Source organism: Mus caroli, chromosome 9 (genome assembly GCF_900094665.2).
Source record: "Mus caroli chromosome 9, CAROLI_EIJ_v1.1, whole genome shotgun sequence".
Taxonomy (NCBI): Eukaryota; Metazoa; Chordata; class Mammalia; order Rodentia; family Muridae; genus Mus; species Mus caroli.
The window spans coordinates 101,375,638-101,397,948 of NC_034578.1; the positions used below are offsets into that span (position 1 = coordinate 101,375,638).

A 22,311-nucleotide genomic window follows, 5' to 3' on the forward strand; every position below is an offset into this window, starting at 1 on the left:
AAGCACCCATGCTGTGATTCACAACTGCCAGTAACTCTAGATCCAGAGGACCTGACACCCACTTCTGATGTCAGCAGGCACAAGACATGCGTGTGTTGCATGCACATACACACAGACAAAACACTCGTGCATATAGATAAATCTAAAAACAAACATTAAAGAATGCGGAATCTATAAAATGCTCTTTCTAGGGCAAGAGACATAGAAAGGAAGCCAGTGCTAGGGTGCCTGGGGGGCATCCCTAATAGTCTTCGAAAATTGCTAAAAGGACTGAAATAAGTCAGCTTTGTAGGAGGAAACGCTGATCGACTGAAGTCATGATTTTGAGGTGTCCGTCTATGGTCGCTCAGCTCATTTGTTCTGAGCCCACAGCCAGGAGAGACAGTAGGGTAGGAAGATGAGGCAGAGGAAGCTACCCACCTCATCAATTCAGGGAGCAAACAGAATGAGACACAAAGGCCATTCAAGGGTACACCCCCAATGACCTAAAGTCCTTGCCCAGGGTCCTACCTCTTAAAGGTTCCACCACAGTCCCTAAGAGCCACTGGTCCTCAGTCCGTGGTGGACGTCTGGGAACACTGGCTCTGACGACAGGGGAAACTCAGCTGCTGGGCAAATCAACTCAGCAAAGCAAACCATGTCTTCCTCTGTGGCTCTCCATCTTACTGAGATGGGGTCTCTTACTGGCCCTGGAGCTCACCGGATGGCTAAACTGGTCTGCCAGCAGATACCCAGGATGCTCCTGACTTCATCTCCCAGGGCTGGGATTATAGGCATGTGCCATCATGCTAGACTTTTAAGTGGGATCTGAAATCAGCCATCCATGCTTGTATAAAACCCTTTATTTACCCCCTGTGCCATCTCCCCAACCCCTAATTCCTTTTTTAATAAATGAAATTAAGACATTTCCTATAGAAATATCAAGAGCACACACAGATAGATGGAGCATACATTTCCAGGAAGCTAGAAAGTTCTATTTGGATCTGCTGAAGGGAAGGGTGAGAGGCACCATTGGTCAGGCTCAGAGGTGGACACGGGCTCAGAGGTGGGCACAGGCTCAGGCTTTGCATATGTTGTACAAACATTGATTATGCCCTGATGTATTCAGAAAGGTAGCGAGGTCTGAAAATGTAAAGAAAAAGAACATTCCAAGTAGATTGACTGGCATAGTGTACCTTCTAGATACACCTTCAAGAAGGACCCGTCACCTGAGCTGCTGGTGGCTCTGGGCAGAAAACCCTCAGCAGGGAATCTTTGGGGCTGCCATAGCTGCAGAGGTGCCTGGACCATAGGCATGGTTTCCCAGACGCCCACATCCAGTGGCTGTGGAGGCGGGGAATACTGACTCAGCCATCACAGTCCATCCTGGGCAACACTGAGAAGCCCATTTTGCTCCAGATCTCTGTGGGGGTAGAGAGAGCTGCTATCATGGTGGGGATTGGCCTTCATGGCAGTTCAACCTCCGTCCATATTGTTCCAGTTTCCCTCCAGGCCAGGACTACATGGGCAAGGTATAAAAGCCACGCCTGTCATCCTCCATGCTTCATGACACTAAGAATCCTCTCATGGGTGATAGTAGGAACAAGCAGAAAAGGGCAACAAGAACCCTAGCCTGTCCTTGCAAGGGATTCAAAGCTGATTTTATCTTGTATTTTGGTCAAACCAATTTCCCTCCTGAGATGGTTTCCTCTGCCTAGAAATAAAGACATTCACTAGCATCTGCGTGGTAGTGGTGGGAGTGAGGAACCAGACAAGATAATGCAGAAAGTCCGTGTGTTCAAACCCGGTATACTGAGCAGGATAACTGTCACTGAGCCTCTGCAGGTTTGGAGGCAGCAGAAGAACTAAGTGGAAGTGCTGTACTGCCACCTAGGAAACGCAAGGAGAATAGCAACTAGATCTCAATGGTCCCTAGGAAGGGAACCAACACTGCTTGAGAGTCCTGACCTTCGTGTCTTCAGTTTCTGGACTCAAGAAGGGCAGAGCAGGAGTCAGAAGTATAAATGTACCATGACCCAAATACCACCCTCTGGACAGAGAGACATACCCCTCTCTGCTCGGGCAGCTGGGACTGTGTCTAAAAGCGAGGCATCGACACCTGCACAGTCAGCAGCTCTGCTAACGAGCTAGAACAGCTGCTGCTTCGTTTCCTTCATTAAAAGCACCGGATCCCAAAGCAGAAACACACTGTATGCTACGGCAGAAAGCAGAAAGATAGGCCTCCGGGCGTTGGGTAAACCTAGGTCATGCACAAATGGCTGGGAGAAAAGATTATAGGTCTACCATCAGGTCTTTTGTGCTGGGCAGATTTGTTGCAGGGAACACAGTCATCCTTTTGTGATAAGACAAAAGTAATCTCGCCGTAAAAATCAAATATAATTTTGCTTCTTTGACCACTCTGTGCAGACCTGGTTCCCCAGGCTGGGGAGATGGTTTAGGAATTAAGAGCACTGGCTGCTCTTCCAGAGAACTTCAATTCCCAGCACCCACAGGACACTTCCCAACCATCTGTAACTTCAGTCACAGGGAACCTGATGCCCTCTTCTGGCCACTGCAGGCACCAGCCACTTAGTGGTGCACAGACATACGAGCAGGCAAAACACCCACACACATAGAAAATATAAGGGTTAACATAAGCAAAAATTAAGGGGTTTTTAAACTGATTCCCATTTCCTCCTAAATGTCACCAGTGTCACCAGACTCTGGGGGAACAAAAATGAATCTAAAAACCCCAGTTTCTGGGACTGGAGAGATGACTTGGGCAATTGAAAGCACTTGCTGCTCTTGTAGAAGACCCAGGTTTAAAGCCTTGAACCCAGATGTCAGCTCACAACAGTCTGCAACTCCAGTTCCAGGGGATCTAATATACCCTCTTCTAACCTCCTTGAGTACCAGGCGTGCCCACGGACACAAACATACATGCAGGCAGCACACATAAAATAGATCTTATCTTTAAAGCAATTAAAATTTAAAACAAAGGTATCTGTGTTGGGAACTTGCCAGAGGGCAAAGTCCACTGTGTCCTGGGGCGGATGGATGAGAGTCATGAAGCCATCAGCTGTCTGTGGTCTGCTAGGTTTGTTCTCCAAATTCATATGACAATGTTAATATCAGATCTGACTGCATTTGTATCTAGAGCCTTTTAATTAGATATGCAGAGGGGTGGGGCCCTAATATAGATGATGGATGCTTAGAAGATGCCAGAGGGTCTCTTTGCCGCCCCATTCCGTCCCTCCCTCCCTGAGCATGTGGAAGGAAAGGCCACGCGAGGACACAAGAAAGTGCCCATCTGCCAGCTAGAAGAAACCCCTCACCAAGAAAAGCAAGCAGGCTGGCGCACTGAGTTGGATTTCTAGGCAGAGCTTTGAGACGTAGACTTCTGTTCTGTAGGGTACCCAATCTGTGATGTTTCCTTAGGGAAACCCAAGATGAATAATACATGTCACAAAGAACCCAAGCCAGACTCCACCAGTTTCCCAGAGTTCCCTTCCTTCTCAGTGCTTGGTAGAAGCTAAGGATGAGTTCAGAGGCCAGGGAAAAAGCTCTGTGTCTCTGTGTCTGTTGTATATCTGTATGTGTCTGACCATCTGTTGGACTGTATGTGTGTCTGACTGTGTATCTGTCTTATCTATATAGATTATTCCAGCTTCTCCTCAGGTGCGTGGGTGTGTCTGTGTGTGCATGTGTGTATTTGTCTATCTGTCAGCCTGTGTCTCTGTGTATGTGTCTGTGTGTGTTAAATCATAACACATTTAATTTCCTTTAAAAAAAAAACTCAAATGTTTGAGAATAAACATTGGAATCCCAAAGAATATGCAAGATCAAGCCAAACAGCATCCCAGCATGGAGAGGGAAGACAGGCACCCAGTTACATCCCAGCTGGGGAGTTCTGCAAGCAGCAGAGTCAGTTTTCATTACAGTGCAGTCCCTGGCAGGTCGGCCAGGCTTCAGTGGAAGGCCACACATGTGGGCAGTACAAACTGGACTTGATGGGGTTTTTTAAAGATGGCACAAAGTTGGATTGGCAGGAAAGAGGGAGTGAATCTTGAAGGAGTCCAAGAATGGGTGAATATGACCAAAACACTTTGTACAAAGTTCTCCAAGAGCTAATTATACAATGAGGGAAAAACAGAATTTAATCCTCCGTTACAAATGATCTAGCCTAAGCCTTCACAGGCAGGAAAACAGTGGAGGGAGTTAGAATATCCAGGGCTACGGAGTGGGGTTTGTCAGTCATGAGCTGGAAAGCCTGTCTCAGCAAGGGTAACGCCAGTCTCACTGTCTCACCGTTAAAGGAAGGGCACCAGTTACAAGGCTTGGCCTACACCACGCCTCACACTCTTCTCTGGTTTCAGACTGGTTGGCCTTGCCCCCACAGTCCCCAAACCAGAGGCAGTAGCAAGCTTCTTCTTCCTGGCTGTAGTACTACTTCAAGACATAATTCAGGCACTCGCCTTCCTCAGGATCCATGGGACAAGGACCTGCAAGCAAACAGAGGAGAGAGAGCTGGGCTCAGGCACGATGGGTCTGATTGTCTCAAATACTGCAATCCCCTGCCTTACCACCAACTTGACCATAGGTAAGATAATGATCCTGTCTGGCCTCGACTTCCTCAACCGTAAAGACAATACTTTTAAGCCTAATATCACAAGTGTAGTACAGTAAGTCACATGTTGCAACATATACCATGTGCATATAGATATAATTATCATTAACATATATGGAACAAAGATGCATTATATACAACATATACATGTGAATGACGCTGCGATCCCTCACTTGCTTTGTTTCCTTTTACAAAACATCTCAGTCCTTTGCCCAATCCCAAACTTGACCAGTCTCCTGATAACATACAGAAATCCAGCTTATTTATCATCTGTAGCATCCTGATTTTTTTTACTCAAAAACTTAAGGTAGCCACTATAAAAATAAAAAAAACAAATATGGTATGCCTTGGAAGATTTTTTTTTTTAATGGCATTGGGAATCAGCAAATCACAGCAGGGTAAGAGTTGGGAACTTCCGGATTTTCAGTCAGGGGCAGGTTTCCCAGGTGTGTCACCCCACCCACTCCGCATGTCTTTGGAGACACTTTGTATCTTATGCACTGTGCTTTTCCTGGGCCAACCCTGAAGGGCAGAATGCTGGCTGGAGTTCCCTCTGGAACTTCAGAGGACCCTAAATAGCAAAGACACCACATAGAGAGGAGGCGGCACAGTGTACGATGCCCCGCTGCCAGGAGCTGAGGACCAGCCACTCGGTGGTACAATCAACACCTGTCATCTTTCTAGGAGATGCCCAGCACCCATGAGGATGGAAACACTTGATCCTAAAGGAACTTCTAGGATTGTGCTGTGCCTGGGACAGGCACACTTGGACATATCATTGTGTGGTTCTCTTCTCAGGGTAACCAGGAAAAAGGACACACAGTCAAAACCTTGTGGAAGTCAACAGAGAAACACTGAGAAGTCAACGGCCAGCTGTTCTGTCTTGACCTGACCTGGAGACTTAGGATGCAGCACGCCTCAGCTCTGCCAAAGCCAACAAACCAAGGACTTATCGTATCACCCTGGGCCCTTGTCTTTAGAAGCCCCACTTTGCCTAGGTGGAAAGAAGCCACTTTTCCTAGATGACATATCTGGAATGGTGTCATGCAGCTGAACTTTCTGCAGTGACACAAACTTCTGGATCAATGGGAAATCTATGCTGATCAACGCCCGTGCCCACATGACTGAAGTGAGTCTGGGCCTGCCAAGATACTGAAACTTTAATTGTACTGAATTTTAAAATACCTCCACTTAACCAGCCTCTGTGATGGCCAGTGCTTACCGCCTTAGTCAGAACTATGGGTGAGTCCTCGCCACTTCCAGCTAAGCAGCCTACACTCTTGCCTGAAGCCTAACACCCAGTATTCCTTACAGCCCTGAGCTTGCTTTATTAGTATGATATGACATCAGAGAACAATAAGCTTTTACTCAAGCAATTACTGAAAACCCCTAATCTTGTATTAGGCATTGTTTTCCCATGAATATTAACATTTGCCTTCTTGGCAGATGCTGCCGCAGTGCCCAGGATTTTATTCAAGTCTGTGGAATCCAGGGATGTCGGGAACAGGGTGTGTGGGAAGGGAGAGTGCTGGTGGGTGTAACGAGCAGCTACAGTGACATTACAGCTTCACTGAAGTCCAGGCTTGTTCTATCGCCCAGTATAGATGTTTTACTATATAACCCTACGTGGAAGGGGGAAAAAAACTCTGAGTGCTTGAGAGATAACGCCAAAATTGAAAATGTGTCAAGATCATCCTGGCTTGTGTGAAAAGAGATAGCACTTGTCTAAAATTCTTCACAAGCAGGGGTAATATCAGGGTACAGGCTTCATGGCAGAACCCAGCTACAACAGGAGGATACAAACGAGGCCATGAAAATTTCATAAGGGCACAGAGAGGGCCCCGAGGAGGGATAAACTTGAGCCCAGTGGTAATGGATGAGCAGAGACAGGCAGGTGAGAGTGAGCTGGGCCACAGAGGCTGGAACCAAGTACCAGGACCCAAGGACCAACTGTGACTCCTGTAAACATGACATATAGGAACACGGCAGCCATCAAGACTTTAGAGCCTCTGGGCATGGGTCAACCTTAAGGGGCCTGTGTTCCTCACACAGGAAGGATATGTGATAAGAAATGGCATGACCCAATCTGCATTCTCACAGGGGTGCAGAATGGAGTTGTACAAAGGAAAAGTCAAGAAAAAAACATATCAGAGAACAAAGGGAGAGTAAGAGAAAGATAAGTAGGGGCTGATGTTCTACGCCTGGCTCAAGAATGGTTGTCCACTCCAACGCAGACTGCTGTCCACAAAGCCAAGGGACAAGGGGAGGTCTGAAAAGGAAGGGGACAGTCATCAGTGGCAGAGTCCCCAAGCAACTCGAGGCAATGGGGTCTGAAAAAGCAATTTTGTCTGTCTCAGCAATTCAGAACAAGATGGAGACTGGCCAGCTCTTTTCTTCAATGGGAGAAGATGGGGTGGGCGGGGCAAGAGAAAGGAAGTTGAAGGTTTGACTGTTCACCTTTATTTCTTTTGAAAAGTGCAAAAGGAGTAATTATGGGAAGGAAAAGTGGAGGAGGGGGCTTGAGGTTGTGATGAGGGCTAAGAATAGCCTTGGAGTGCAAGAGGAGAAAGAGCAGACACAGCCAAGCAGCAGAGTGGCTGAGGGGGACTGGGTACCTGCAGGCGTCAGGTTTATGGATAGGCCTGGATTAGATGGCCAGGTAGCAGTCCTCCATCATTCTGACCTTGGTTTGGGGACTAACAGTGCCTCAGAGCAGCTGCCATTGTTGACTAAACTGAGGAATCACCTGTAAGTCCCCCACCCACAGACTGCTCAGAGGAGAATGTCCCTCGATTCCCAGGTGATGAACAGCACTTGAATACTCAGCCCTAAATAAGATGTTTACACCATTTCCTCTACGGCTCAGGAAGATCACCAAAGAAGGGGTGGGGAGAACACAAGAGCCAGAAGACCAAGAGGAGAGCTGAGATCCACCATCTTCTGGATTCAACGCAGCCACTACAATCAGGAACTGTGGCTGCCTGAATTGAGCCTGCGCAAGACTCTCCCTGTCAACAGTTGGCCATAAAAGGAGAAGGAGCCCAGGAAGCCCTGGCCCTCCAAGCTGAGCTTTCATCGTCTGGAAGAGTCATCGTCTTCAGTTGCACGCCCATGGCTCAGCCCATCAGGTTCAAACGGATAGCTCCAAACCCATAATTCACACTGATGGCTGTGGTTAAACTTGGTGGATTTCAGAATGTGAAAGGGGGCTTTGTGGGACGGAGAAGACAGTTGATAGAAGAAATGACAGAGGGTAGGGGTCGAGAGTAAACAGAATGCATGATACACATTTATAAAATTGTCAAGGAACAGGCTTAATCAGTAAGAAAAGATCCACAGGTGATTTCTGATGTATATCCAGGTCTAAAACGTTACCTCAGTAAGCTTAGCTGAAGATAGTCTGTACTGGAAACATAATCTGCATGTGAGTTCTTCTGATGCCCATTTTAACCTATAGAGGGGAAGTCACTGCTGTGAGCACCTACTCTTGGACCACCAAGTTCTGTTGTTTCTCCTGGATGCTTTGGAGACTAACAGGTAACTAACTACACATGGCATCCGTACCTTACCAGCTAAGAGTGCTGTGTGCTTAGCAGGCACTCAACGCAGAATATCAAGCTTTATCCTCAGAACAACCCTAAGAAAAAAAGCACTCATCTAATTCAGAGCCATGAGCCACAGAGAAATTGCATTGTTCCTATGGCCACCTCACCATCAGCCATAAGTGTCCCTCGAGAATCATCCAACACATGTCCTCTTATCTAAATAGGACTAGCCCCACCCCCAACTAATAGAAACTCCACTTTCTCGTATGACTTTTGAGAATGCCAAGGTTGGGGGCCTAGAGAAATAGCTTGGTAGTTAAGAGCACTGGGTGTGTTTCTAGGGGACCTGGGTTCAATTCCCACCATCCACATGGTGGGCCACAATTGTCCCTAACCCCAGCTCCTGAGGATCTAATGCCCTCTTCTGGCCTCCAAGGGCACTGTACTCGTAGTGCATGCACACATACATACAGGCACTCTCACACAAACAGAAAATAGAAACAAATAACTCTTCAGAAAGCATGACAGTCAAGTCCCCCCATGTCTCTCACTAATGTGTTTACTGTTCCGCTTAATCCACCAATCACAGGTAAGCCATAACACTTCTCCATGTTGTGATCTAAAACCTATCTACAGCTGCTTTAAAATGTTCCTTCAATGAAAGATGGCTCAGAGGTTAAGAGCACTGACTGCTCTTCCAGAGGCCCTGAGTTCAATTCCCAGCAACCATATGGTGGCTCATAACCATCTACAGTGAGATCTGGTGCCTCTTCTGGCCTGCAGGCGTACACGCAGGCAGAATGCTATATGCATGATAGTCTTTTGGTGAGGCTACACCACAGTGAACATTCATAGAACAAGAAGTCTACCAGGGAGGTCAGGTCAAGGTCAAGAGTAAATTCACCACCTCTGGAGGAGGCAATCTGGCCTGTGGACTGGTTGGTTGTAATGGGCCCTTGAGTCTTTTCTATCTGGCACCACTTCCTGGAGAGATGGTGACAATAACATGGCCTGATATGGAGTCTAGGGGAGGGAAAGTCAGTCTCTTTTTGATGTCTTAAAGTACTTTCCACAGCTTAGTGAATACATTTGTAAGTAAGATGTGCTAAAGAACGCATGTTGACAAGGTACACAGAATCGTTTTTTAAAGATAAAGATGTTCAAAGGTGAATCAAACTTAGAGAACAAGGAAGCCATGGCTTGGCGGCTCACCGTGGGTGGGGCCCAAATGTCTTCCTTTTGCTGGCGTTTGCCGATCAATGTCTTCAGGGTCCACCCTGTCCTTCCCATGACTTCCCAACGCTTCTTGCAGAGCTACGGACGCCACCCTGCTTTTCCTCTCCCCTAGAAAGATGCCCTGTGACTTGAGCGCTTCTGAGTCATTCGCAAAGGCAGCAGACGTGCCAGACTGGCTCCTGGACAACCTGCAAGAAAGCAACCCTTGTCACAGTGCACAGCCAGGGATGTAGCCCAGTGGTGCCACACCTGCCTAAGCTCAGTCTCCAAGATCACGAAAGACTCCCACAAGCCTTGTCATCTGACCAAACTGAGCGGCTTTGCCCTCGGTGGTGGATACTCCTGCTGTGGCTCTGGGCTGAGGATTCACACCACTCTCTGGCTGGATCATGGACTGCATTGGGTGCTTAGCATCATCATCTTTTCTCTGAAACTTGAGGTTGGAAGACAGTTGCTATGGTGGGATGGGAGTTTTCCTTTTGTGCTTTAATGCACCCATGTGCTCTTTGAGGTTTTTTTTTTTTTTTATTGGTCCTATGTTGCTTTTTATTATCCTTGTTTTATGTAGATGAGTGTCTGCCTTGCATGCATTTGTGTATACCATGTGCATGCCTGGTGCCCATGAAAGCCAGAGAGGGTGTTGCAGCCCCTAGAACTGCAGTTGCAGCTGTTTGAGAGCTGCACGGGGATGCTGAGAACAAGTGCAGCAAGCGCTCCTAACTGCCATCCATCTCTCCAGGCCCATTCTTGCTTCTAACACTAAAGAACAACAGACCTGGGCAGTGGTGGTATGCGCCATTAGTCTCAACACTCAGGAGGCAGAAACAGGCAGATCTCTGTGAGTTCAAGGCCAGCCTGGTCTACATAGTGAATTCCAGGACAGCCAGGGCTACGAGAAGAAACCCTGCCTTGAAACTATCCCACCACACCATCAAATAGTTAGAAAAGAGATCCGCTCATCGTACCATATCTGTAACCCCAGTGCTCACGGAAGCAAGAGAATCATATGGTCAAAGCTGCCTGAGCTATACACAGAGACCCTTTCTCAAAAAAAAAAAATTACAAAAGAAATACTAAGCACCATCAGAGCTGTCAAACCTATAGTCTGGCTCAAGCTAAAAACTGGGACTTTGTACAGAGAGGCATCATCCCTGTCCTGGGTCAACCCCACCCCGAGCTCACCTCTTGGCAGAAGTGAAGAAATGCAGCAAGGTGTCCCCACGGTTTGGGCCTCCACACTCCTTAACAAGCTCTGGGGGTGGATACTGGTTTATTCCACCTGAAAGTAAAACAATTTTTAAAATCATCAAATCATAAAGAATGTGAAAATAGTCAAAATGCAAACAGCGTCCGAGGTCCCCAGCACACACAGGGCATCTAATCACCACCAATGTGTGCCCAGCACAAACGGGACATCTAATCACCACCACTGGGAGCCCTGCAGTGCCGGGGACCTTGACGAAAGAAGAGATGCAAAGACTGGAAGCCAGGGGTGGGGATCAGCACAGCAAAGCAGTGTCTCCTTGACAGGGTAGCACCCTACACTCACAAACTCACAGCAGGTGTGCCAGAAACCTGCACCAGAGAAGCACCAGATTCTAGCAGGAGGGGAAAGAGGCTCGCTAGCCACATGCCTATCTGAGGAGATACTGATGGTTGGTACTGATGGAGACAAACCCAGTTTCCTTTAAGGGCGTTGGCCACTGATAGTCATCCATGCTCCAGTGGACGCCCCCCCCCCCCCACGCCTTGTGTGTATAAAAAAAAAATAATAATAAACAGCACAAAATAAAACAAAATGCCATTAACATCACCGCCAAAAATACTGCGTCAAACTCAAAAGTCAGAAAATTAAGGCAAAATCTAAAATAAAACAAAATAAAATAATGCAAAAAGGAGGCAAATTGAACAGTAAGAATAACAAAAAAAAAGTCTGTGATATAAAATCAAAGACTCATAAAAGGCACTAGAACAAAGCATAAAACAAATGTAAGAATAAATGCAAATAAAACAATAAAAATCGAATCATAGGCAAGCAAAACAAAAACATAAAGTGCATTCTGTTAGATAAATAATATCCCAACATAAAGGAATACAACAAAATATAAAGTGCAAATCTAATAAAAGCCTCAAAAATAAAGTAAAATCACATTAAACAGATGAGAGAATCTGTTGTCTTTCAGCCTGTTTCTCCCTCAAAGAATCGCTGAGCTCTAAGCCACCTCCACTACTCTCTAAGGCTCAGAGAAAGAAAGCCTGTGGCTTTTCCTGTCACACAGCTCCCGAGTAACAAAGCGAGGACTAGATTAACTCAGTGATGAAGCATCTGTCAAACGGGAAGGTGCAAACGCCACGCCAGTGCTTCTAGAGTGTCCATCAGCATCCCTTCACCTCCTGAGTCGGGAAGGAGATGTCCCTCAAGACCCACAGTGGGACGTCATAGCCGCTGTGAACTCATGTCTTCCAGCATGGAGGGGGAGGAGGCAGCACCCAGACCGTGAAGCATGCCCTGAGCATGGTTCATTTTTAATTGCCCAGTGCAATACAAACGCCTGGAATTGGCCAGGCTAAAACCCCCCACCCTATGCTAAGTCACCACTATTATGTTGGGGGTACACTTTGGTCCTGGATGCGCATGAATTCGGTTCATCTGGGTGTGATGGGAGGTGAGGCTGCTGGGGCAGGGATGAAGGGGAGAATCCCAGCCTGGATGCACTGACACAGCCCCCACTCTTTAATCGTCACCATTGGCTTAATCTACCCCGCCTGAAGGAGACCCCAAGCTCTTGACCTGTCACCCTTGCTTCCTGGAAAGTCTCTGAGGACTTCTGACTTCATGCTGCCAGTTCAACCTGTGCTCTAAAACAATAAGACAAAACCCTGCCTGCTTCCTCAAATGTGCAGAGCTTAGGTCTCAAATGGTGAGTGAGGGAATGTGTGTGCATGCCTGCACACATGTGCGTGTATGTGTGCACATGCATATATGCATGTACACATCATGTAACTAGAAAGGATCATAAAAGTGAGGAAGAGATCACAAGAGAGGAGGCAAAAGAGGATGCTGGAATGTAACGTGTGTGGATGGAGGCAGAAGGGCTGTCAGGGAAGGAAAGGGCGCAGCCGGAGGAAGCTGTGGCTCCTCAAGAGAGGCAGCAGGAGAGGGGGGTTAGTGAGAAAGTATAACAACACATATGTATTAAAATGCCATAATCAGACCACTGCTTTGAATGCTGACTTAATAAGAAAACAAAAGAAGAACAAAGTTCTCTACCCTTGTTACTTAAAATGTGTTCCATAACTCTGAGACGGTGGCACATGTCTGCAATCCCACCACTTTGGGGGAGAGGGTGGTGAGGCAGGAGGATTACAGCCAGTTTAAGGGCATCTTGGACTGTAAAGAAAGACAATTGTCTCTAAAAACCAAACAAACAAACAAACAAACCCCTTGGTCCGTGGGCCAACAGCGTCATTCTGAAGCTGTTGAGAAATCGAGACCCTCAGACCCCAGCTCAGACCTCAGAACTAGATCAAGACCTGACCAGGATGCCCAGCGGATGGGCGTGTGAGTTAAAATCTGAGAAGCATGGCCATCTACTGCTGAAAAGGAGCAGTGGGTGTGGCGGTAGTGCCCACGCGTTGGCGCTGAGTCCCTCCATGACCATCTGGTTTCATGATCAGGGAACAGACATCCCGAAATTCTCATTTTGATAACTGAAAAAAACGGAGAAGCTGTGTGGAAGCCTGGGGCCACCGGGTGGGGAGAGAATGACAAGGGACTTGGAGCAGATTGCTGGAAACGGTATCCTAAAACACAGCCATATACAGGTGACAGCTGCGGAGGGAGGGACAGTTGGTTTTCTTTTGTGGTGTGCCCCATGGTAGGTTGCCCATGTTCCTAAAGCAAATGGCCCATGGTTCCTAAACCCATGGCCAATTGACAACACTAAATGAACTCAGTGGCAAAGAAAAGCAGGAGGAGGAGGAGGAGGGGGGAAAAAAGGAGGAAGGGGAGGAGGAGGAGGAGAAGGAGGAGGAAGAAGAAGAAGGAAGAGGAGGAGGAGGAAATGAAGTTGGGAGGAGAATGTGGGGGATGTTCAAGAAGAGTTGAAACGGGAAGAGTGATATGATCTAAATATATTATTTTCCTGAATAAAATTAACAATGAATATAAAGGCTTTCAACTATCAAATAAAACGACATTGAAAATAAAATAAAATAAATAAGGTGTTTTAAAAAACAAACATCTGCGGCCAACAGCACCTAGGATAACCCAGTCCCTACCCACCCCACCTGCCTACACCCCCTCAACCCACATCCATACCCACCCCCTTGGCCACTCACTATTTAGAAGGTTCAGGAAGGCCTCCGTGAATCTACTGGCATAGGCCACCTCTGCCTCTGAGACACCCTCTAGGCGTAGCAGGTGCTGCTCCCAGGGCGCACTGGCCACTCTGGTCAGCTCAGCCAGCTCCTGGGCGCCCACTCCAGGGCCCACGGCGAGCACGAATAGTGCGATGCCCTTGCACTTGGCCTCCTGAGACAGAGCCCTTAGCTTCTCTCTGTCCCAGGTGCTTGTCTCGCTGGCCACGATGGCATAGAGGACCCGTAACCTCCGAGGCAGTACGGCTGTCAGAAGCACGTTTTCCAGCGTCCACTCCAGGGCATGGCCCAGGGCGGGGCCTCCCTGTAGCAGGCCACTCGCAGCCTCCTGAATCTGCCTTTGCATTTGTGTCCGGTGGCCATGGGAGGTCAAGTGGAAGTACTCAAGCACAGGGGCTTGATCCACACCAGGCCAAAAGCCTGGGGTCGTGTGTGTCAACAGGGCTGCGCGCGCCCCATGCCAGGATGTGCCAGGATGCGCAGCCACCTCCAGATCCTTGAGCACTGAATCCACTAGCCGCAAAGCCCCAAGGTATATGTCCCTGCTGACACCCTGGGAGCTGTCCACCAGGAATACCAAGTCTATGTCCAATTCCTGAGGCCCGGGAGCATGCAGCTGGCACCCCAGGGCTGGTCGGCACTTGTCTGGCAAGAAAATAAAGAAAATACAGAGTGGGGGAGGGTAATGAGGGAGAGCCAGAGTTAAGCCAGGTAACCTTTCTTTCTGTGCAGAAGACACTTCCAGCCTCATGGTGAATACCTGTCCTGAGTGCTGCCCCGGAAGAAATGGGTGGAGATGGAGATCTGACATCTGACATGATGGAGTTAGTTTAAAAACAGGTGTCCATTTTTCAGAAGACAGAATTGAAGCTGACTGCATATCTAATGTTCTCCAATACTGCAGGGATGTCAAAGCTATTGATATTGCAAAAGCATATTGGGGTCACCAAGTATGTCAGGCCACATCTGTAGCTATCCTGGGATACACGGTGCCTGTGGGGCCAGGCTGAACATGCCTGCTAGGTCTTCTGGATTCCTAATTTCTGGTTTATCAGTATTGTTTCCTCTCCATAAAAAAGAACTAACTAGAGATGAACGGTTTAAGTAAGTAAGAAAGTTTACATGGACGTGCATACACTCAGGCATTCGACAGGGGTTTTAGGAACCCACTCAGGAGACCGATCCTTCCATATGAGAAACCACACATTGACTGCTAGAGCTAACAGTGAGCCTAGCAACCAAGTAAGACTGACATTTTATGCTTATATTTTTATAAATGCAATGGTTGTGGTTTTAAAGTAACTTCCCTGTCAGGAGATCAGAGTTCTTAAGCTGGTTCTGCCCTACAGGCACACAGAATCTTTTTCCCTCCCCCGCCCCACTCAGACTTTCTGCCAAGGTTTTAGGAACCCACCCATGAGCCAAGCCCTTAGTGCTCACTTCGGCAGCACATATTAAAAAAAAAAAAAGGAATGCTACAGAGAAGATTAGCATGGCCCCTGTGCAAGGATAACTCGAAAATTCGTGAAGTTCCATAAAAGAGAGAGAGAAAGGAAGAGAGAGAGAGAGAAAGAAAGAAAGAAAGAAAGAAAGAAAGAAAGAAAGAAAGACAAAGAAAGAAAGAAAGAAAGACAAAGAAAGAAAGAGAAAGAAAGAAAGAAAAAGAAAGAAAGAAAGAAAGAAAGAGAAAGAAAGAAAGACAAAGAAAGAAAGAAAGACAAAGAAAGAAAGAAAGAAAGAAAGAAAGAAAGAAAGAAAGAAAGAAAGAGAAAGAAAGAGAAAGAAAGAAAGAAAGAAAGACAAAGAAAGAAAGAGAAAGAAAGAAAGAAAAAGAAAGAAAGAAAGAAAGAAAGAAAGAGAAAGAAAGAAAGACAAAGAAAGAAAGAAAGAAAGAAAGAAAGAGAGAGAAAGAAAGAGAAAGAAAGAAAGAAAGAAAGAAAGAAAGAAAGAAAGAAAGAAAGAAAGAAAGAAAGGAAGGAAGAAAGGAAGAAGGAAAGAGAGAATGAATGAATTGAATGAATTGGTGGTCAGCTGGTGTTAACTTGGCACCACAGTCCCTCAAGGGATCTATAGAGTATGCAGGGGGTAGTGATGTCTTTATTTTCACAACTTCTATCCCAGAGAAAGGGGTCAGGTGACACTCACTTCTGTGTGAGATCTAAAAGGAACCTGGTTGCCCGGTTCGCTCCAGGTTCATCTCTTACTCAGCACGTGACCTTGAGCAAATGAACTTGTCTCTTCCCACCTCCATGTGTCAGACACAATGAAGATAACAGCACCTATCTTGTGAAGTTTCTTACAGGGGCAGAGACACGGCTCAGTGCTTAAGAGCCCATACCATCTTCATACCCGAGACCTATGCCCAGTACCCACATGCAGTGTGGCTCACAACCACTTGTTACTCTAGCTCCAGGAAAACCTGACAACCACTGGCCTCTAAGACATACTTACCCTTAATTTGAAAATAATAAAAATGCAGTTGGTTTTGGTGTTTACATTTTTAAAATATGAATTCACATATGTAGTGCTGAGAACAAAGCCTAACGCACAGTAAGATCTCAAGGAACACCCATGAGGTTAGGTTTCTACAGAAGAGAAACTGGGGCTCCAGGAGAGACCATGTGCCCCATGAGACAGTATGTGTGGATGTGGTTTCTGAGCCACAGCATGGTCCACACACAGCCATTCCTGAATCTGACTACATCCTCTTGGGAGTTCAACCCTCTAGTGTGGCTTCTCCATGAGTATGGGTGGTTCACTACAGTGGGCATGCATGAGAACGCCTCCCAGGCAGGCAGGCATACTTCTGCAGAGAGGATCCTCTGGCACAGCCTAGTGAGCAGTGTGGGATACAGTGGAGGAGGTGGGAGAGCTGAAGAGGGTGGGTCTCACGACTAACCAGAAGTAGATCCATTATCTAGGACCCAGGACTCCTGACTCCTGTTCAGTGACTACCCATCACACTAAAGGATGACTCTCAAGCTCAGACACATACAGGAACTCTGAAGAACTGAACAGAGTGTACTGGGGTATGCCAAAGGGGACGAGGGAGGACTAGGGAACACAGCAGTCACTTGGCTCATCAGGAGTCATGCCTCCTCTGATCTGTGGTCAGCCAGGAATGTAGTGTTTGTGCCTCTCAGGATAATGCTGACTTCCCAAGAAAAACTGAAAACCTGCATTTAGTAAGAAATCCCAGACTCTAATGCACTGTGCATGCCAAGCACATTATGTCTGAAGGGCAGGTCTAGCCTATGGCTGGCATTGACTCATCTGGCCTTAAGCCCTCAGCTGGATTAGGAACACTGTCCTAGCTCTTACCATAGCAGAGAGTACAGCTGGCCAGGCGTTCCATGTCCTCCTGGCCCTCGGTCTCCCACGTAAACAAGTGAAATTCATTGGGTCCATCCACCTAGTTCAACACATACACACACAAATTCATGACCGCCTGAGTTAAATCCCAAGTCATTGTCTTTGTGGCTTTTAAGGAAATACACAATTACGTAAATCAATACGTAGAAATAATTTGACGTTATATAACACATTTATAATCATGTAGGATCCTAGCTCTAAGGGATCTCATACTATGTACTAAGGAGGGAGTCCTGTGACGTTCCAGGGAAAGAGGTAGACACCATGAAGGAAGCACCTGTAGTACATTCCTGGTGATCACAGCCAGGGCATAATACAACTCGCAGATATGAATGAAGAATCAGAGGAGCTTTGGTGAAATGGGAAAATATGTTTCTCTCTTTCATGTACCTCTCTGATCACGATTAGTACAATAACTAACAAAAAAGATTAAAAAACAAAATGTGAATAACAACAGTAAATCCAACAAGGTTCCCAGAACACCTTTGAAGTGCCTTCTTCCTAGGTGCAGAGCCAGACTACATTTCCCAGCTTCCTTTGCAATGAGTTCCTGTGGTTTGGTTAATGGAATGTATGTCATTCTAGGGTATGCATTGTAGTTTCTTGCATAACAGTTAGCCAGGCCTGGCTAACACTGTTCCTGAGACTTCTACCTCATGATGAAAACTAGAGATGTTCTCCAATCCTTCCTCTCAAACACTGAGGTGGGGTCGGCAAACCTGCAGGGGTCTGAGCTTATTCACGTCCATCTTTGTATCCACTCTCTATCAAAGCATGAAAGATGGAGCCCAGCTGAGGGTCTGCTCCTCCCCCTTCATGCTCAGGGCCAGATCCAGTCAACCCTCAGCATTCCTCTAGGTGGCCAGGCCAGGAAGATGTCCCGCTAGCTCTCAGGGAGACAGACCATCAAGGAGTACTCTGGGAAAGAACTCTCTATGCCATCGACTCTTTACAGAGCCCACTGCTCTCTCTACTCGATGCTCCAGCAGACCTCCATCGCTGCCTTCCAAAGCAGGCTCACCCAAAGGAAACATCTTAATGAGGAAAGAAATATGAAGAATTGACATTTATTTCTATTAATGTAACACAGAGACCAAAACAAAAAGGCGAAAGTCTAAGAAGAAAGGCAAAATCACATCCTCTCTCATTCTTTACAGGGCAAAAAGAACATTAAGTTGTACCCAGGCTGATCAGTAGCCACTACCTAAGAGTCCTCATAAGCCATGTAAAGGACAGGAAGGTGACAGGGCCATGCTTTCACTTGTGGAAAGACAGGCAGAGAATCTTCAAGAAAGAAGGGGCTCTGATAGATAATATGTTTTAGGAACTCAAGGGAAGGGGTTAATGAAGGCAATGACATGTGGCACTTTTCAGAGCATGAGGAGGGAAACTTAACAAAAGCAAAGCAGTGGTGGTAGCCTTCTAGTGTGAGGGATGGCACGTACCAAGACTCAGAGCTGGACAATGGCTTCGTAGCTGACCTCTACTCACTGACCCATTTTGTGTGTATTGGAGAATATCCACCTCCAATGTGCCCCTGTTGTGTAAATCTGAGCCGTGTGGCTCCCTGACACATGGAAAACAGTAACACAGAGACTTCTTAAGTACATCATGCAGAGCTCCCCCAAATGGCTAACAGATCCAAGTATGGACTAGCCAAATGTACCCAATTCATCACTCCAGATTAAACCAGTGTAAACAGGATTATGACATGTCATCATCTTACTGGAAGTCACAGGGGGAGATTGGGAAGCTTCTGGGCCCAGGATCTATGGCAGTGAGCCGGGAGAAATGAGAAGCAGGGATAACCCTAAGAGCTTTGCCAAGGCCTTGTAGGGATATGTTAAATTGGTATACAACTTTTTTTTAAGATCACAGAAAGCTGTGATTTTAAAAGAAAAAAAAAGACTGAAGCTATATATAAAATACAAACTTTAAATGAAGTTTTAAAGTAATGAAAGACCTCAGACAAATGTAAACATTTAGCCTACGTCTGTACAAATTCATGCTCCTCTATCTTAGAGATGGCTCCAGGGGAAAGTTCTAGGCCAGGAGTTTAGATCGTAGGGAACCTGGGTTTATAATCCTTGATCTGCCTGTTGTGGCAGTGCATCCACAGAGAGGTATCTGCCTTCCATTTCCTAATTAACACAGTTTTAGGATGGAAGTGGGTACATCTGGGTTCTCCTGTGCCAGAGCAGCTTGGTCCTAAGTGACTGTCATCTGTGTCCACGTCTGTTCAGGACAATATACGAGACCTTCTGCTCTAAGCACCTCAGAGCCTATAACTCTTCCATGTTTTATTCAGCTCATTGGAAAGTTGCCAAATTCAGTGAAATTTCACTAGATACACAACTTCCACTTTTTAACTTCTCTTGGGAACAATAATTTTAGGATCCCACTTAACATCTGTACTGTCCTTGCAAAAGAATTGTGGTAACAAGAAACAAAATGCAGCGGAGTCTACAGGGAAGCTATGACTCAGGAGAGATATATCATCTATATGGGGCTTTATTGATAACTTTCCATGACTTTGGCCTTAGGCTTGCCAGCATAGTCATTGCCAGTGATGAGGGTGAAGAGGGTCTCCTGAGAAAACTCAAGCAGAGAAAGAATGTGGGATGGTCACTGGTGTGAGGAGAGAGCAACTGGCCCATTGCTTCCTGCTGAGAATCCACAGCAGGGCAGGGAAACCAGAGGGCCTCAAAGGCAAGCTGAAGTCAGCTAGCATCAGAATCTGCACAGTGGACATCCTCACCACCAACTCCATTCCTACACACCCAGTAGTGTTTGCAGCAGTGGGGAAGCACAGCGCAACAGAGCCAACAGCAGCCTCAGGAATCCGAGATCCCCTTAGAGGTCTCTACTCGGTAAAGTAGGATTCCTGACTGCCACAGAAAAGGACTTCAGGACAAGTTAGAATGAGGTACCCACCGGAGGTGATTAAGTATTTAGACAGAATACAGAAAAGGGAGAGACATAATGCCAAGGTACAGGCGTGGGTCTCCTGAGAGAGAAAACTGCTTGGCATCTTTACCCTTAGAGAACTATATACCCTCCTCTGAGGATGTAATCTACAACATGAATTAAAGGTTAAGCCAAATGAGCCTTTCTCAGACTTCTGGCTAAGACTGAGCGTAAACATTAAGCAAATCTTAACATTTAAGTGAGGTGTAAAGTCTGTTTTAGCTGGAGTACTTATCTTTCCTACCTTGGAGACTTACCTAATGTGGGCTGGGATGGAGCTCAGTCATAAAGCATAAGAACAGAATCCGATTCCCCAGAACCCACAGGCAAAAAAGAAAACAAACAAACAAACAAGAAAACATGGCTGGTCCACACTTACGATCCCAGCACTAGGGAGCCAGGGACAGACAAATCCCTGGGGCTCAACAGCCAGCAAGGCTAGCCTACTTGGCAAATTCCAAGCCTATGAGAGACCCTGTCTCACAAGAAAAGGTGAATGACACCTAAGGAGAGCCAAGGTTGTCCTCTGACCGCCACAGGTCACCCTCATACACGTGAACCTGCACGTACACAATACACAGAATTTCCTTTTGTGAATAAAATTGTAAGGTAGTTTTATGGGGTGAAATATTACTGTATAAGATTTAAGAATAAAGGGCTAGGAAGATGGATCAATAGGTAAAAGTGCTTGCCATCCAAGTATGAGGACCCAAGTTGAAATCCCCAAGAAGCATGAAAAAGAAAAAGCTCAGAGTAGCTACACAACACCCTCCTGTTCCCCAGTGTTGTGGTAGGCCAGAGGCAAGAGGATCTCTCAAGCTTGCTGACTGCCTGCTACCTCCAGGTTCTGAGAGACCCTTTCTTAAAGGAATAAGGAAGAGAGTGACAGAGTATGACACTATTTCTGACTGTGAGTGTTCCCATCCATATGGGCATATGTAGTGAGAATTTTGGTTTCCTCAAAAACACAGAAATATTATAAGACTAGGTTCTCATTTTAATCCCAGGTGGGGGAATATGGGGCTGCTTCAGATTGTCCACAGCAGCTGACTATGATTTGACTCATGCTCTAGCAAGGCTATGATTTTGCCAGCTGCAGATAGTTTCTGTGATTGTGTAATGTTTGAAAATCTGGGGACTATGCAGCTAGAGACAAGAGCTCCGGGGTTCTGGTTAGTACATCATGTTGTTCCAACAATAGGGTTGCAGATCCCTTTAGCTCCTTGGGTACTTTCTCTAGCTTCTCCATTGGGAGCCCTGTGATACATCCAATAGCTGACTGTGAACATCCACTCCTGTGTTTGCTAGGCCCCGGCATCGTCTCACAAGAGACAGCTATATTTGGGTCCTTTCAGCAAAATCTTGCTAGTGTATGCAATGGTGTCAGCGTTTAGAAGCTGATTATGGGATGGATCCCTGGATACGGCAGTCTCTAAATGGTCCATCCTTTCATCACAGCTACGAACTTTGTCTCTGTAACTCCTTCCCTGGGTGTTTTGTTCCCAATTCTAAGAAGGTGCACAGTGTCCACACTTTGGTCTTCATTCTTCTTGAGTTTCATGTTCATCTAACCAGAACCCCGGAGCTCTTGTCTCTAGCTGCATATGTATCGAAAGATGGCCTAGTCGGCCATCAATGGAAAGAGAGGCCCATTGGACTTGCAAACTTTATATGCCCCAATATAGGGGAATGCCAGGGCCAAAAGAATGGGAATGGGTGGGTAGGGAAGTGGGGGGCGCTATGGGGGACTTTTGGGATAGCATTGGAAATGTAATTGAGGAAAATATGTAATAAAAATATTAAAAATCAAAAAAAAAAAGAAGAAAATCTGGGGACTTTTCACAGGGAATATAAATGCTAGGACCCTGAGAGATGTGGTTTGGTGGTTGGTGGTTGGTTGCTGTTGGTTGTGGCTTATTAAGTTGTCATGTACAAAGAAAAACAAAAAGAAACTAGATCTGCTGATGGCGAAGTTCAAACTTGCCACAAGGAACCTGACACCCCTAATCAGCAGGAAGTAATCTAAGGATGTAGACGCCCCCTTTTCCCTCTTTTTTTTTCTCTCCTATCTAGTGTTAGGGAGTTGAAAGGGTGGGAGAAAGAAGAATCCAGAGTAGCCAAAGTCTGGCTACAGGCATATACTATACTACACACACATACACACACACACACACACAGAGAGAGAGAGAGAGAGAGAGAGAGAGA

General features: G+C 46.4%; 1 protein-coding gene and 1 non-coding gene across 2 annotated transcripts in view; one reads left to right on the forward strand and one right to left on the reverse strand.

Annotated features, from left to right (window-relative positions):
- Window positions 1-3,967: 3,967 nt before the first annotated feature.
- LOC110301934 (collagen alpha-4(VI) chain) overlaps window positions 3,968-22,311 on the reverse strand; it is a 108,397-nt gene continuing 90,053 nt past the window's right edge. The window contains exons 34-38 of the mRNA XM_021172654.1: window positions 17,089-17,179; window positions 13,729-14,412; window positions 10,570-10,666; window positions 9,364-9,575; window positions 3,968-4,481 (exon numbers count right to left, since the gene is read on the reverse strand). Of these exons, the coding sequence (XP_021028313.1) occupies window positions 4,426-4,481; window positions 9,364-9,575; window positions 10,570-10,666; window positions 13,729-14,412; window positions 17,089-17,179 (1,140 nt within the window). The 3' untranslated portion in view covers window positions 3,968-4,425. The remainder of the gene's footprint in view (window positions 4,482-9,363; window positions 9,576-10,569; window positions 10,667-13,728; window positions 14,413-17,088; window positions 17,180-22,311) is intronic.
- LOC115031974 lies at window positions 15,200-15,311 on the forward strand. The gene has a single exon (XR_003837632.1). It is a non-coding gene; the product is annotated as a U6 spliceosomal RNA (small nuclear RNA).